The sequence below is a fragment of the Lethenteron reissneri genome, chromosome 39 (genome assembly GCF_015708825.2).
Source record: "Lethenteron reissneri isolate LAM-NWPU_2019-01 chromosome 39, ASM1570882v1, whole genome shotgun sequence".
In the NCBI taxonomy this organism is placed as follows: Eukaryota; Metazoa; Chordata; class Hyperoartia; order Petromyzontiformes; family Petromyzontidae; genus Lethenteron; species Lethenteron reissneri.
In genome coordinates this window covers 10,963,846-10,981,848 of record NC_083817.1, presented here as the reverse complement: position 1 = coordinate 10,981,848, position 18,003 = coordinate 10,963,846, and the positions used below count along the sequence as shown (strand labels likewise).

The 18,003-nt window shown below is 42.8% G+C and overlaps 1 protein-coding gene across 1 annotated transcript in view; it reads right to left on the bottom strand.

Annotated features, from left to right (window-relative positions):
• The window catches only part of RNF11 (ring finger protein 11), a 38,245-nt gene extending 21,431 nt beyond the window's left edge, over positions 1–16,814 (bottom strand). Inside the window, exon 1 of the mRNA XM_061567808.1 lies at positions 16,526–16,814. Within this exon, the coding sequence (XP_061423792.1) occupies positions 16,526–16,657 (132 nt within the window). The 5' untranslated portion in view covers positions 16,658–16,814. The remainder of the gene's footprint in view (positions 1–16,525) is intronic.
• Between the last annotated feature and the right edge of the window lie 1,189 nt (positions 16,815–18,003).

Below are 18,003 nucleotides of genomic sequence, written 5' to 3'. Positions count from 1 at the left end.
AGTCGGGAGATATGACTATAGTCAGTAGATACTGCTATAGAGTCAGAAGATACTGATATAGTCAGCAGATACTACTGTCAAGTTATTAGTTGCGACTATAGTCAGTTGATACTACTTTAGAGTCAATAGATACGACTATAGATTCAGTAGATACTACTATAGTCATTAGAAACTACTGTAGAGTCAGTATATACTACTATAGAGCTGGTTGATACTATCGAGTCAGTAGACACTACTGTAGTATTAGTAGTTACTACTATAGTCAGTGGATACTGCTATCGTCAGTAGTTACTACTATAGAGCCGGTAGATGCTACTATAGAGTCGGTAGATACTACTGCAGTCAGTAGATACCACTACGGTCAATAAATACTGTTACAGTCAGTAGATACTACTATACAGTCAGTAGATACTACTACAGTCAATAGATACTACTATAGAGTCTGTAGATACTACTGTAAAGTTAGTAGATACTACTACTGTCAGTAGATACTACTACGGTTAGTAAATACTACTACAGTCAGCAGATACTATTATAGAATCAGTAGATACTACTGTAGAGTTAGTAGTTACTATAGTCAGTGGATACTACTATAGAGTCGGTAGATAATACTACAGTCAGTAGATACCACTATAGTCAGTATACTGCTACAGAGTCGGTAGATACGACTATAGAGTCAGTAGATATTGCTATAGAGTCAGAGTCTGCAGATATTACTACAGAATCAGCAAATACTATAGAGTTAGTAGTTACTACTTTCGTCAGTGGATATTTCTATAGATTCAATAGATACTATATATTAAGCAGATACTACTATAACCATTAGATACGACTGTAGAGTCAGTATTTACGACTATAGAGTTGATTTATACTACTACTAGCGGGAAGTACTCGGCGAAAAATACACACACACAAATCGACTTACACACACACAGACATCGACCCACACACACACATATGCACTTACACACACACATATTTAGTAACACACACATGGACTTACACATACACACAATCGACTGAAACACATACATGGACATAGACACACATTATTGTCAAAATGACCATCTTAATTGTTAAATATTAGTTATCTACACACACACACCATGCACGCACATCGACTGACACACACATATGGAATCACGCAAACACACAACGACTTGCACACACACATCGACTTACACACTCACACACGGACATACACACACACATCGATGCACACACAAACACATCGGCTTACACACACACATCTACTGATACACACAGACTGACGCACACACACATCGACTCACATACACACATATGGACTTACACACGCACACATGGACTAACACACACACACATGGACTAACACACACACACATGGACTCACACACACACATGGACTCACACACACACACACGAACTCACACACACACACACGGACTCACACACACACAGATCGACACACACACACAAATTGAGTTACACAAATCGACTCACACACGCACCTCGCCTTACACACACAGGCAACGACCCACACACACAAACACATCGACTTACATACACATATTGACTTGCACACACACACACAGCGACTCGCACACACATCGATCTACACACACACATATGAACTTACACACACATATCGACGCGCACACACACATGGACTCGCACACACACACACATGGACTCACACACACATACATCAACTCACACACATACATCAACTCACACACAAAGACAAAGATCTCCCGTATAGCCTTAACAGACTGTAGGGGCAAGTGCTGTTAGCGAGCACCTATGAAGGCCGGAACGGTACACGAGGGGGTGGGTGGCCAGCATCACGCCCGACCGCCTTTGTCTCCCAGTGGCGATGTTTACACACCGCACCAGGTACTAATTTAAGGCTGACTCGACCTAGGGGAGGCCCAGGACTGGTTCAGATAATCGTCACTGGAGTTGGCCGTGAGCGGGAATCTAACCCGGGTCGTTGGGTTCATAGCGCAGCGCGCTAACCGCTACACTATCACTCCCCACACACTTCCAACTCACACACACACATGGACTAACACACACACGCACATATCGATACAGACACAGCGACTCACACACACACCGACTTACACACACACATACAGAGTCACACACACATCGACCTACATAAACACATATGAACTTACACAAACACACATATGGACTAACACACACATGGACTCACACACACATATCGACGTACACACATATCGACGTACACACACAATCGACCCACACACAAAACATCGACTTGCACACACACGTCGACTTACAAATGCCTATGGACTCACGCAGACACACATTTCGACATACACACACACAGACTGACACACATTGACCCACACACACAGACACATCGACTAACACACACAAACACATCGACTTACACACAAACAGACTCACACGCACATGGAACTAAGCACACACATATGGACTTACACACACACACATGGACTTACACACACACATATGGACTAACACACACATATATGGACTCACGCACACATGGACATACACACGCACATAATCTTTTGTATAAACGAAATAAGTGTGTAAATAATAGTTTTCTATGTATGTGACTTTAGCGAAAGAAGCAAGGGAGAGGGGAAATGCACCGTGTATAATAAGTAATTAGGAGCGACCACGAGGGTGTGCCGCCATTTTGGTGCAAACATTTGCCGCGAGCAAGAACGGCAAATAAATGAAAGTCAACGAAAACAAAATGAACCTAACCTACCTGTAACTATGAGCAGATGCGCACCAATCAAGCGTCATTGACATAACGTCACTGCTCAACCCCCGTACTAACGGGGCAAGTGTAAATATAATAGAATGAAGACGTAATAACAATGAGTATATTTATTGGTTTGCCCCTGCACAGTAAGTGATATTACGTGGCTGGTTATGCCTCAAGAGTACAGACAAAGGCTATTCTTCCCCTCAAACCTGTTTTTTTTGTGAGCAGGACAGTGATATTTAGAAATGTACCTATTTTCAAAGAGAAAACGTGTGCATAAGTGTCATAGCCTCACATAAAGACGTGGTCGCCAAAGCAAAGGTAGTGGTAGTCGGGGATAAAAAGCGTGTTACTTAGGGTGAAACATTGCTTAATCCCTGTCATTAAATGTCTTACCTATAAAAGGCAATTTGTAATGAGAAAACAGTCATGGTAATAAATGTTTGAAGGGAGCTGTAAATCTGTGTTAGCTTGCGAAGTGTCCACACGAAAGAGAATTCCCCCCTCTCCCCCACCGAACGCGTGTGAGTTAGTAGGGTCGAGCAGCGCTATGTAATAATTAAATAACCGAAAACACCACTAAATCGCTAATTAAACTACTTTAAAGGTGACAGACGAGAAATCAGTATAGCGCTGGCTCAGCACGGGGCTTACAGCGTGGTACCTAGCTACTTTTTAAAAATGTAAACCACACGGTTTGCGAGCCAAATCCTTCACAAGTTTCGGCCACACTAACAGACAAACAATGACATTTATAGGGAAAGAGAAGAGATATAGAGTCGGCAGATACTACTATAAAGTCAGTAGATACTACTATACAGTCAGTATATACTATTACGGTCAGTACATACTACTATAGAGTCAGGAGATACTACTGTATAGTTAGTAGATACTACTACTGTCAGTAGATACTACTACAGTCAGTAAATACTACTACATAATAGAGGTTTTTGGGCTAAATCGCGTAAATATATAAATGTGTCGTTAAAACCCGCCACCACCCAACACAGCCAACTAGTAAGGGTGTGCTGTACTAGTGACGAATTGGCATGTTCTGTTTACGTGACAACCCTTACTAGTTGGCCGTGTCGGGTGGTGTTTTAACGACACATTTATATATATTTACACGATCTAACCCAAAAACCTCTTATGGATGATATTGGTCACGAAAGCCTACGTGTTAAACAAATACTGCTACAGTCAGTAGATACTACTTTAGAGTCAGTATATACTACTGTAGAGTAAGTAGTTACTACTATAGTCAGCGGATACTACTATCGTCAGTAGCTACTACTAAAGAGTCGGTAGATACTACCGTAGGGTCGGTAGATACTAATATAGTCCGTAGATAATTCTACAGTCAGTAGATACCACTATAGTCAGTATGTACTGCTGCAGAGTCGATAGATACGACTATAGAGTCAGTAGATACTGCTACAATCAGCAGATACTACTATAGAGTCAGTAGATACTACTATAGAGTTAAATCTTGCCTTAAAGCTTTCGTGACTGCAGTAATTAATATTCTTTGGGTCTTTCGGTAAAGTCACGTAAATAGGTTCAAAGAAAATAACAAAAAACTACGACGAGTCGATCGCAACACATCAGTAGGTGCGATCGAAACGTCGTAGTTTTTTGTTATTTTCTTTGAACCTATCTACGTGACTTTACCGAAAGACCCAAAAAATACTATAGAGTGAGTAGTTACTACTATAGTCAGTAGGTACTACTATAGAGTCAATAGATACTACTATAGTTTCAGAAGGTACTACTAAAGCCAGTAAATAATACTAGTCAGTAGATTCCACTATAGTCAGTATATACTGCTGTAGAGTCAGTAGTTACTACTATAGAGTTGGTAGATACTGCTATAGAGTCGGTAGATACTACTTTAGGGTCAGTAGGTACTACTACGGTCAGTAGGTACTACTACGGTCAGTAGTGACTACTATAGTCAGTAGATACTACTGTACAGTCAGTAGATACTACTGTGCAGTCAGTAGATACAACTACAGAGTCAGTTGATACTACTGTAGAGCCAGATACTTCTATAGAGCCAGATACTTCTGTAGAGTCAGATACTACCACAGAGTCACGAGATACTACTCTCTATTGTATGTAGGGTGTTTAGGTAAATATGCCTATGCTGGGGTAAAAACATTTTTTGAGGGGGGGGGGGGTCAACAATTTTCGGAAACCTTTTAGATCAACTATTTACCCCCCACTTTATATAACTTTTTGGACTTCTGCAAGCCTCTTATAATTTTGTTGACAGACAAATTAAGCCGCCGGCTCTCGCATAAACTGCATTGTGATGTCATTTTATGTCTGTTGAAGGCGAACGATGCGGCAATCTATTCCTCTCGACGAGCTCTACACGATGCGCTCATCAAAGTTTCAAAGTTTTGTTTATGGCTACGGCATTCGTCCTCGCTGCGCTTGGACGGCTTGACAACAGAATGATCCGTGCCAGGTGGGTCGCAGTATTTATGTGCGCGGTGGGACGGAGTTGCCAAAAATAAATTAATTACAATTTTCACTTCCGTTTATTTGGGACCCCGGGGTCCCGCCATAAAGTTCAAATGGACAAAAGGCACGCCGGGCTTTCGCAATAGTTTAGTATTTGTATATGTTCATGTCATATTTTTAAGAGAAGTTTTTAAATATATTTTTCCCCCGGGCAATGCTGGGTACTTCCCGCAAGTATTCTATAAAATGAGAAAAGGCTTGTACTCTTTCTGGCAATACTGACAGGTGTTAAGATGTTTAAACACCAAATTGACACCAATTACAAGGCATCCAGTCTGCATTAACCACATATACTCGTGGTAAAATATGCAAACAAATATGCTTTGATAAGTATTGTACTTAAACTGATTGGCCTACACCAGAGACAGCCTTTTAAGTGTTTGAATGCGAACTTGAGTCCTTCTAATGTGTCTAATTCGGTGTTTGAACATCTTGAACACCCGTTTTTATTGATACTGGCAAAACGGTCCCATAGATAAGGGCTCTCTCTATTTTGGGATAGTTCAACATCAACAGTCACTGTCTATCCACTTTGCCATACGGGTAATGGGGGTTACTTGACCATACTTTACAACCATATCCCTTCCCTTGTTCTAAGGATAAGATGCTGCGGAAAGTAAGATACACTCAAATCTTATGCTCGGTGCCAAAAAGGTTGTAACAAATCTGTTCACACACACAACTACAACTACTGGATTATAAGACACACTTACAGCATTTAATTTAACATATAAGAGAAAGAATGCATGTTATAAACTGGATAAACATTTTTTAAAGAAAATTTATGTTGATGATGAAGGTCGTAAAGTATTGTTGGCCTCTGAATGTAATAAAATAATTTTACCCAATCTGGAAAGGTGAGCTATGAAAGTATTCCAGCATACGTTCTCAACATTGCATCGGGCAGCTTTGTGTTCAACTGCACGAGACAGACAGACGAGATGCGTTATTAAAACGCACGAAAACGACGTCAAATTCACAATGGATACACGGAACGGGGACCAGAAAAGCGATATCCTGGCTTCCTGGAACGGAGTTGCAAGCCAATGATACGAAAAAACGTGCCTTCCTATTTCTTCTACAAGCCTCAGCAAATGTACTGCTGTCAGCGCCTTTATAAGATTGGCAGATAAAGCTGTTTCACGTATATCGTAAGTAAACAGTGTTCTTGAGCTTCCACATAGTATGTTAAAGTTAAATCCATCCAAAACTAAAATATTACGTGAACTATGACGCCAGTGGTTAATGTACGAATTTTAAAACCAAGTTTGCTTCACTCAAGTCACTCCTGCAGGGTTCAATGGAACGAGTACAACTACGCAAGAACTAAACAATGGTCGTCTCGTCAGCTGGCCCTCGGCAAGGGAATGTGGGAATCAATCCTATCACTGGCTCAAAGCTGCTTGCAGAGATGAATGCTCTTTTGAAGCGGGAGTCACTGCAAAGACTTTTGAGTTAAAAGTAAAACTATATATTAAATTACAATAATTCTACATGTGCCTTTGAAAGTAAAAAGGGTAATTGTATTCAAATGTACGTGTTGGGAGGAAACCAGAGTGCCAAGAGAAGATACTTCTGGAGGACTCTCAAATTCCACCCACACAGCTCAGGGACCTACTTGCTGTACCCCCCTTTAAATAAAATAACTCTATGCCCTCCAGTCAGATGTCTTACACATTTCTCGGTTAAATCTTTGCATGATCCACCAACCTCACCTCAAAGTTACTGCGTAAAAAGTGGATACTAAACGCACCTGTCCAATCATACCTCTTTCTGCCTTATATAGATTAACTATCTCAATCTTGCTGACGAACATATGTCAAAAGAGCCATCTTCACACCAGGTAAAACAGAAACGGACAAATAATGGCACGATGGCATCACCATAAGCCATTATCTATCCACTGCTGGTTGAAGACCTCCTTGAGCTGTCACCATCTGATTTCATTGCTCCAGCTACTAAAGCAATTATTAAAGTCAATGTACAAATGAGAAGCTCCATATCTACAGGCTAAGTACAAATATTAATTACACGTGTTTTTATTTCCACCAATGGAGAGTAGAAGCTCTGATGGGGAAAATGGTGCAGGTGTTATTGAACGAGTAAAAAATATAAATCTGAAAAAATAGCCAATTGGCTCAGAGGGCTAAAATGTCTGTCAGAACAAGTCATTGAAAGATTCAACCCTTCCCTCACAACTTCTGGATCCAAGTTCGATGCAGAAATTAATCATTTTCATCTGCATTGTCTGCCTCATCTGTATTACATGTATTGGCGAGTCAATCGCATTCATGCCATATACTTTACATAACGCATGCATAATTAATCATTCCATCCGCACAAGTCGTCATTACATAAATTGTTAAGCGCAGAAATTTATTTTCAGCCAATCGATGTATAAATGTGAAGTCAGAGCCCTTAACCAGCACCATGGAGATCTGTGGGTAGGTAACCACCCTTGAATGGAGTGGCGGCGTAGTGATTAACGCGCTGCAATATGAACCGGACAACCTCGGCTCGACTCCCAGGGATGGTTAACATCAGTGGGGCACGTGAGATCTAAAAATGGCTCTGGGACCCTCTTCACCAACCGGCGCTGGTCCAGCAGTGGTGAACTATGGTCAAACAACAACGATGACTAAGAGGAGTGGGGAGGCCTCCATCCAGCAGTGGATTGACCGAAAGCTGAAAAGTAACTACCCTTTATGAAACCAGGTTTACAACTGTGGCAATTTTCACGATCAGTGATGATTGCACATAAGAAAAGCTGATACGTATTTTCGATGTCCTTTCTAAGTTAATTTGCTGAGGATGGGTTCTGAGAGCTTACTCAGCAAATGGGCATGAGATGAACCACACAGCATCACAGCTAAAAGGATGACGTCGAGACTTTGGTAAGATTGGACCTTGAGAAGGGCACTGGAAAGACACGTGATTCTAGCCCATTCCCAACAAGCATGCGTGGCTCCGTTGTGAGTTGCAAAACGAAACAAACATTGCTGTGCCAAGATGTCTATAGCACTGTTAAAATGCATTGTCATTAGTTTAAAAGGCAGAATAAAAGAAAAATTCACTGGTAGATGACGGCATCCCTACCCCATGCAGGTGGTGAGATATTTTACCATACTTCACCATGCAGGACGGTGCAAGCTAGTGAAGGTAAAGAGCACAGATATCGGTGTATAATACAGTACAACAATCAGTTTTGCAGCACTGCACTCTACTGCCCACCATATAGCCCCGCAGAAACTTAAACAACTATTATGCACGCTAGTCACCCATTCAATCACTATCCAGGATGAATCTTTCTTAGCTTTCGATATCTGACGAGACTGGATGCATTCTGGGTGATTTGGTCATCGGTTGCCAGTAATGTACTGCAATTGAAAAAAAAAACACATTGAGAGAGGAGCAACACAATATCTATTACACACGTGCATTCTTAACACATGTCATGTCATTCTACTAAACGTAGATTCGCGGCATAATAAATTGCTGGGCAACATTTAGTTGCAAAATAAAACTGGACAGCTTGACTGGAAACGTTGGCGGCATTCACCAATTTCTGTCTCCTGACAGCACAAACAAAGCCATTCTTGATCAGTCAAGGTTACAGCAGGCAGCTTCAAAACACAATTTCCTCTGCAGGTGTTCACTATTGTAACAAAAAAATGCAGTCAGACTTCCTGCTCATTGCACGGGGTACAGCAAACTCTGCACGCTACGCCTGTAAGCTAATGTTTAATCAGTGTACACGTATCATCATAATCCTTACGCCAAAATATTTTCAAAACAGTTGCTCTGTATGGCCTGTATGATGATAAATGACCCAGTTATATTTTGAACTCTCCTCCACTATGCACTTTCACTGAAAAAAGACAAAGATCCCCCTTATAGCCGTAATAGCTGTTTGTGAGCACCTGAATGGATAGTCTACCACTACCATGCAGTTCATCATCATCATTTCTTGACGAAAGTTAAACTATTAAACTATTTCTTATTTTACCAGGTAAGGCCCATTGAGCTATACAGCTCTTTTACAGAAGCAACCTGGCCACAAATGATAGCTCAACAAAGTGGCGTATCATGTGGAAATCTATAGCAGATAAATACTCTAAGCACATGAAGGAAAAACCAGAGGACCAGGAGAAAATCCATGCGACCATGGGGAAAACATGAAAACCCCAAATATACAGGCATCAGGGTCACGATCGAACCCACGACCTTGCCACCGTGGTGCCCCAGGTTATTGCTGGGCGACTTGGAAGTTTCACAATTCCCACATCAGAGCGATTTGAACTGGACTTTGAGTCTGCTCAGCTATTTAAGAAGAATCTGGGATATTTATAACAATTAATCTGCTCCACCACCATCATCGCAATGAGAATCATACTTTGATTAAGAAATGTATTATTTTTCATTTTCTCTGTCTTGTTCTTACCAATAGCTTAAAGGTATCAATCACATCTCATTTACATACATTCTGAATACCATAATCCATCTTTACATTGCACATGTGTAGTGACATAGAATGGATCACTACGGCGCGTAGCACTGGGGACAATAGAATAAGGAAATATGGGTGTAGTATAAAGCACAGCATGTAATTCCACGCAGTGGGTCGCTAGGGTGCGTGGTGCTGGCTGCTGGCAGAGAGGGAAGCCCAGAGGATGCTCGATCGGCTAGTTTTGGCACTACTTCACCGATGATCCAGGACCGCACAAGTTTAAGAGTGCCGTCTGCAAACATTGTCACACCATATTCAACCATCACAAGAAGAGTGAGCAGGCGATGAGGCACCTGAATGCATGCGCTGCTTTTTGGAGGGCAATGAATGGCACCGAGATAGATGATCGTCCCGAGTGGTATGTGTCGAACAAGAAGCGGGCGAAGCCATCGAAGGCAAGCGGCAGCTCAACTCCATCTACATCGAATGCTTCGTCGATGAAGCAAGGATCGATCAAAGATTACCTAATACCCAAGCTCGATAAGCGAGCGAAGGAGAAGTTCGAGCAGGCCATAGCAATGCATTACTTCGTCTCGGGCACGTCGTTCCAGCGGGTCGAGGAGGAGAACCTGGTGGTTTCTGTGAAGGCCCTTCGCCCAGATGCAGTGCTGCCAAACAGGAAGAGGCTGGCCGGACCATTGCTCGACAGGGCATATATCGACATGAAGAAGAATATTGACACCGTCCTGGACAAAAAAAACGTTTGCCTGACATCTGATGCGTGGTCAAACATCAAGAATGATCCGATTGTGAACTACATGGTCACATCGCCGTCCACAACGTTGTTTCTCGAGTCAGTATCCACTGCAGAGATGGGCCACAACGCTGACTGGATCGCCTCGGATTTTCAACGTGTGATGGCGTCCCATCCAAAGACTACATTCGCTGGGGCGGTTACCGACAACACATTCACCAACAAGAATGCGTGGGAACAACTCTCGAAGGCTCACCCATTCTATTTCCAAGGCTGTACGTCGCATGGTCTGCATTTGCTTGTCAAGGACAATCTCTGCCACGAAGACGAGGAAAGCCGGCCAATCAGAACACACATACCCAATCGACTATCCGTTCGAGTACCTGTTTGAGTTCATCATGGGGTGCAAGGACAGTCAAATTGTTTAACAACAGTCACGTTCTCAAGGCACAGCTGCAGGCCGAACAGAAAATCGCAGGCGTTCGAACGTTGGTCCGGCCTGGCTCCTACACGTTGAGGAACAATCAAAGGCTGTTGCGAGACGCTGTTGTCATCGGAAGAGGATTCAGCATTCCATTGTCACGGCTCGCAACTTCATCAAGGGGAACGGCAGGTCAGAAATCCAACCGCATGCGAATCAAGACCATCATTACGAGCGACGATTTTGTCTCTCTGTTGCACAAGTCCCTTGCCATTCTCATGCCCATCGACGCATTGATTGTCAAATATCAATCCGATTCTGTACCAGTCTCTGAAGTCTTGCCAGATTTTCCCGCCCTCCCTGCTGAGTTTGCTAAGCTGCACGAAGACGGTCATACGAGCACTAAAAAGATCAACTACCTGATCAAGTTGGCAGCAAGTGGCTTTCAGTTCATGTACAGAAAGGCCCATGGACTGGCGTATCTGTTAGATCCTCGCTTCATTGGAGAGGGCTTGAGCCCGGCTAATCGAAAAGAGCTGGAGAACATCTTACTGGAAACACAGATCGACGATGAGACGGCGGTTGATGAGGAGAGGCGAGAAGGCGCTCTTTATGCAGCTCACTGAGTACATAATTTCGGCGCAGCAAGAGAAGGATGCCGGCGGGTTTGGATTAATTATGCTGCTCAAGGGACGTAAGACACCTTTGCAGAATTGGCAGTCTGACGGCGTGGCCTGATCTTCAGAAGATCGGCGTGAAGCTGTTCATGATGGCGACATCCTCTGCAGCCTCGGAGCGCCACTTCTCAACTATGGGCTTCATACACAGCGAGCTCAGGAACAACTTGGCGCCCAGTTCGGTGGAGAAGTTAGTCTACCTCAAGAGCAACTATGCGGCGTTCGCCGAATGCAGTTATATGTCCGATGGCGATGACATGGACTCGTCAGAGGAGGAATAGTACTGATCTGGGAGTATTGCGAATAAAACCATGAGGTTTATTAGCTTCAAATCAAGATTTATTAGGTTTATTAGGGTTTATCAAGGTTTGAACCTTAAACCTCAAATTCGGATCTGAAAAAATGTTTCCACCGCTGCCACACTAGGGGGCGTGGTACTGGCTGATAGTGGAAAGGGGCATGTGGGGACACGTCACCCCGGCCGGCTGGCAAAGCACGTGATGGGCCGGGGTGAAGGATGCGGGAAGCATGGCCCAGGACCTTCTGGAGGGTTCCAGGAGGGGGTGTGGTTAAGGGCGGAGCCAGGCAGGTGTCACGTGGAGGTCAGCCCAGGACCTCCTGGAAGGTTCTAGAAGGGGGTGTGGCCGAGGGTGGAGCCAGTTCACGCTGAGGGGCATAAAAGGGAAGCCCCGAGGCTGAATCAGGGCTGTCTACAGGTTGAATGGAACCAGAGGTGCTATGTCTTCCAACTCCGGCGTCATGGGTCAGACAGAATGTTGGCTGCTCTGACCCGTAATTAGTTATCCCGTGTGTGAACAGTGTGTAAGATAGATATTGTAGAATAAACATTGTTGCCTCCTAAAATAGTGTCTCAGAAGTGACTCACTACACATGTAATGACTATAAGAACATATTTTACGAAATAAATAATTCCTCATCCGGAGCCATGATCAATCGACTGCTGGAGGAAAGTCTCCGCAAACCATCTCTCATGGTCTTGCGATGCAACAATCCATCTAGCATCTACACACGAGCTGATATCACCACTCCATCTCTGCAATGAATATCGTCTCAGTCGTGTTTTCCTCTTTTAGCTGCCACTCTGTCATAAGTCTTGACCACCTGCTAACGTGTCTTAGTTTCACAAATATATTCAAGTAAATAACTGCAATACAAGAAACAAGGCTCTCACATGTAATGGGGTCGACGGTCTGCAACTGGTGACGGATAAACATACACAAGAAAAAAAAAGCAATGAATAAACTTAACTTAATTTGACCTACTCTTGCTCTGGAAGCTAAAGATTAGTATATACAGTATACCAGCTGGCTGATGATGATGATAACGTGCAGTTAACAACTTTTCAGAGAACATGAAACAATGGCATCTATTCTTGGTTAAGAGAGGGCTTTTTAAATGACCCAGGAAGTAGTTCTGTGGGATCATCTTCCTGGGCCACTCTGACACTGACGACCTTCTGACGTTTAAAACTGAAGTATGTTTAGTCTATTTCATTCCATTTACTTTGATGGTACAAGTGGGATAAAATAAAAACTGAGAAATCAAAAAAAAGATGTAGGGGATAAAGCTATTAATCACATTCTCCAGGTCATTTCAAAGCAGAATCAAGTCTGCTTTAGAATTAATAATTCAAAGGCATCCAAAAACAGCCCCCCTGACAACCGCATAAAATTACATGACCATTGCCGAAATTGACGAGCAATTTGCATCAAACCACTTAATGGAATGAACCGGCAGCTGCCCTCACCACTGCTGCTGCTCCTGGCTCAAGGGTTTAATCTGGATGACATTTTGTTTATTCATCAGAGGACTCTCTCTGCTTTAGCAAAATCCAGTCCTTTGGCTGGATAACCTCATGGCTAATGCTCACCTTCTGTTAACATCAGCAACGGCAGCAGACAAAGGCACATGATGATAAAATGCCTCTTGGCTAATACAACAAACAGCCAAGCAGACCAGCGAAACCATGTGGGATCTGGAGCCCTCGGTACCGACGTAGGAGAATGAATGTAAAGCACTGTGAAGGTTCACAGTTCCCACCCTCTGTCGGATAAACACCACGAGGCGTTTATTGTCAGTGCGTCGAAAAGTGGCCCTCAAACACGTCGTTACGTCTCTCGCCAGAGTAGGCAATTGTGCGTCGGCGTATTAACCCAATTTTGAAAATGACTCGCAATTATCAAATTATGGTAAGAGTTCGTATAGCGATAGAGTGCAGATGCTTTGCTTGCATGCTTGCCAGGCTGATGAAATGCCTGCACTGAACTGGGAATGATTCCTGGAGCCATCAGCTCTGACAAAGCAATGTAAGTGACCAACGAAGGAATGAATAAGTTAATATGTACGAAAAAACAAAGCGCAGAGACTGCGTGAGTCACTCGGTGTTCTTGCCCAGTAACAGAGCCCCAAGCAGCAATTGGTCTTCGCGCTAGAAATGGACAATCAGAATTCTGATGACATGAGTCAACACTGCAGATTCATGCCCTTCATCGACAATCGCTCATTCAAACGATGGCTTGACAAGAGGGGTCTTTAACAGGCAACGTTCTGAGAATTCGAATCTCGTGTTCTATCGTCAACATGAACCACCCGCCCACTAACCAGCCATCCTAACGCAACTCCTCAGTCACAAGCGCAACAACAAAAATGCCTTCAAGTTGTCTTAAGTCCATTGTACAAACTGAGTGACTTATCCGAAGAAAATGGCATTGGTTGAAGCAATGAACGACCGTTTTGTGCAATGGAGAACATTGACAAGGACTACGTTTTGATTGCTAGTGTCATTATCACACAAACACCACTGCTAAACTCTTCTGAAAACGTATACATTGTAAAGTTTTATTGGTGCGCTTGGGCAAGGCTAAATCCAGAAACGCATATCAGTTTTAGAGTTATAACTGCCAACCAGTGTTTTCATAAGCCGTTCAAGCAGATGCAATCAACGTCATTCTGAGAGGCAATTGTTATGTTATGTAAATATTTAAATCGGATAAGATTGTGACATTTTCAACAGACAAGTATACAGTACTTCTAGATAAGTATCTACTTATATGCAGTAACTGAACTACAGTACTGACAGGCAGAATACAGTACGTGCCAGCAGATAAATTGACTCGTGCCACAAAGCATGTATAATTAAACACGTCAAGTTATATCTGTTTCTCAATCCGCTGCTGGATGAAGGCCTCCAACATCATATCAGCCATAGGGGTTGTTTGACCATACTTCACCATGCTGACCAATGCAGATACCGAATCAGTTTAAACGCAATTCGCCACTGATGTCAGCCGGAACAAAAACGCAGGCAGTGGCGCTTGGAGAACCAGGTAGTTGATAGAAAAAATATCTGCGTCAACATGAATGTGGCAGAACAAGTTCCACATTCGAGATTTGACCTCGCATAGTAAATTCCAGTGTCGAGGTACACGGAAGCTACATACGACTACAGTTAAACCGACTACAGTTTGTCCACAAGATGCACTCGGTTACACGTTTACTCCTGCACAATAATATATACACATACTATAAAACAAAAATCACCTCTCGTGTTCAAAGAGAAAACAAGAAACACAACAGCTCTTATTGTTTAATGGACTTCTCATTATGTACACACAGACACAAAACTAAACCATCAACAATTTTTTTTATTTTACCAGGCAAAGCCCACTGAGCTATATAGCTTTTATTCAAAAGCGACCTGGCCACAAATGATAGCCCAATTAAGTGGCTTATCGTGTGGAAATGGAAAGCAGCCACATACTCTAAACGCGTTCCTAAACGTGGAGGGAAAAAACGGAGTCAGGGTTGGGATCGAGCTCACGACCTCCCGTATACCAGGCGAGGTAGTTAACATCTCACCACCATGGCACCCTTATGAGATGAGATGGCAGTGGTCCAATGGGTTCGGTGCACAGTCAGATTTGGTCCACTCACTGGATTGAATCTGTTGATTGAATCTATCTGTACGGAGCCTTGAGTTTTTGTGGCCTCTTGTGCGTGGTGGAGATTTCTCCAGGTACAAAGGTTTTCTATTGCACGGAGCATAATAGACATTGATGGAATTGGCTAAATTTCCCAATGTAACAGAATCCTCCTCAAAAAGGCCTTTAGAATCTGCTTGGCTTCCCAAGGTAATAGAAATAATGTAAATATTACGTACCCAATAGCTTGCAATACCTTTTTGTAATACCATTTTTATTATAATCTTTTATAAACCGGGCACAAAACGGCTAAACGTGTAATACCAATAATATTATAACAAGTAATAATGCTTCTTAAATTATTAAATAGAATACTATACGTACTAATCCGTATATTGTGAAAGTATCACTTAGTTATCTCAATCTTGACACACATCAATCTTGACATCAACACACAACATATTACACACACTTAAACGTACAGTACTCATTAACTTGCTAAATACTGTGATCTCACTCGCTGTACAGTGCACCGCACAAACACACGTATAGCAGACATACGTGAAGTCTAAGTCACATAAACCAACATCAACCCACTCACTGCAAACATGTGCTTACTATTTTTAAACAAAGTTCCTATACGGGTCAGAAGCCTCATCCAAAATAAATGTTTTGTCGATAAGGCGCAGCAAAACAAAGACACAATGTACCGTGCGTACAACCTCACACACACACACAGACAGCTGTTCAGGAGGTTGTAAAGCGGGCGGGTGTTGCCTGTTGTTGTTGTGACCAGCAAGTTGACGGTGTTGTGATCGTAGTGGGTGAGTGGATGAGTGTTGTGATCCGCCTTTGAACACACGCTGGATTTAACTAAAGAGTTCCAAGTGCCTGCTCGCCCTAATTCATCACCGTGTAGACACACACACACACACACGCGCGCGTTTCCCATGGAGCGCGGGCTAGGCCGCAAAAATCACCGCTGCTCGGATGGTCGCCCCTACCCGGTAAGGCGGCGGGGGCCCCGCGTAGTCGCGGAGCGGCTCCCGGTCCTCCACGCCGCCCGTGCTAGCGGCGTCCGAGTCGTGCAGCAGCGAGACATCGTCGAGCGAGCTGGATTTCAGGCAGTTTCCCATCCATTAAGGCTTCCCGACGGAGCTGAGAGGACTTGAGGAGGAGGAGGTAGGAGGGAGGTTCACGAGCGAGGAGGAGACGGAGCGAGGTGGTGGAGGGAGCAGCAGCAGGAGGCGTCACTCCATGGCGGAGCGCGGGCGACACTGAGCGGGCGGAACCGGGTCCAGCCGAGAAGCAACAACAACAACAACACGCGGAACCGGGTCCAGCCGAGAGGCAACAACAACAACAACACGCGGAACCGGGTCCAGCCGAGAAGCAACAACAACAACAACACGCGGAACCGGGTCCAGCCGAGAAGCAACAACAACAACAACAACACGCGGAACCGGATGTATTAATAATTATTATGAAGTATATTTATAGAAGGGAAATAATAAAATAATAAAATATTTAAAAATTATATAATAAAATTCTCACGATGTTTCGGCCACAACGCAAGCAGCCGTCCTCAGGTGAAGAAACAGAGCTGTCGAAAAGACATTAAGACGCTGTCTTAATTATTATGTTTTATTTTTTTATTATTTTACTATTTCCCTCCTACGTGACTTTACCGAAAGAACCAAGAATATGAATTCCTGCAGTCACGAAAGCTTTAAATCGAAATTTACATTTATAGAATTATATTTATATAATGCTTTTATTATAGTATGTAACTAAATAATAATTTGAAGTTGCATTATATGATTTTATAAGTAGTATATGATAACGTAACAATTATATGTTTGTATATATTATTAAATATTTGTGTATTCTATATTATTGGTAAATAATACAATCTAAAGTATATTTAATTATTCAAATATAATACTGATATTATTACAAAATATTATATGCAATTAAATACTAATTACATATTGAATTGTATGCATATATTATAAATCAATTATACTAAATTAATTATATCATAATTCAACATATACAATCAACAATATAATTATTTATTTTTATAATTATAACCTGGAATCATTGCTAATAAAGGTTTTTGGGTTACATCGCGTAAATATAAATGTGTTGTTTACCTACAACCAACGAACCTCGGTTTATCACCCTGAACAAATGAGTCAACGACTACTTCAGCAAACACAGGGTTGTGTTGGGCAGTAAACCGCACGACGTCAACGCGTTTCATTTACAAACACGACCCCAGTGCGCATTGCTTCTCGGAAACGCTCGGGCGAGTTTGTAAGGGGCCGTCCATAAATGACGTCACGCGATTTTGGACGATTTTTGACCCCCCCCCCCCCTCGTCACACGGCGTCACAAAAAGTCAGACCCCCCCCCCCTCAAATATGACGTCACAAAGCTCTGCCCCCCCCCCACAAATATATATTAAACATGCTTCAAA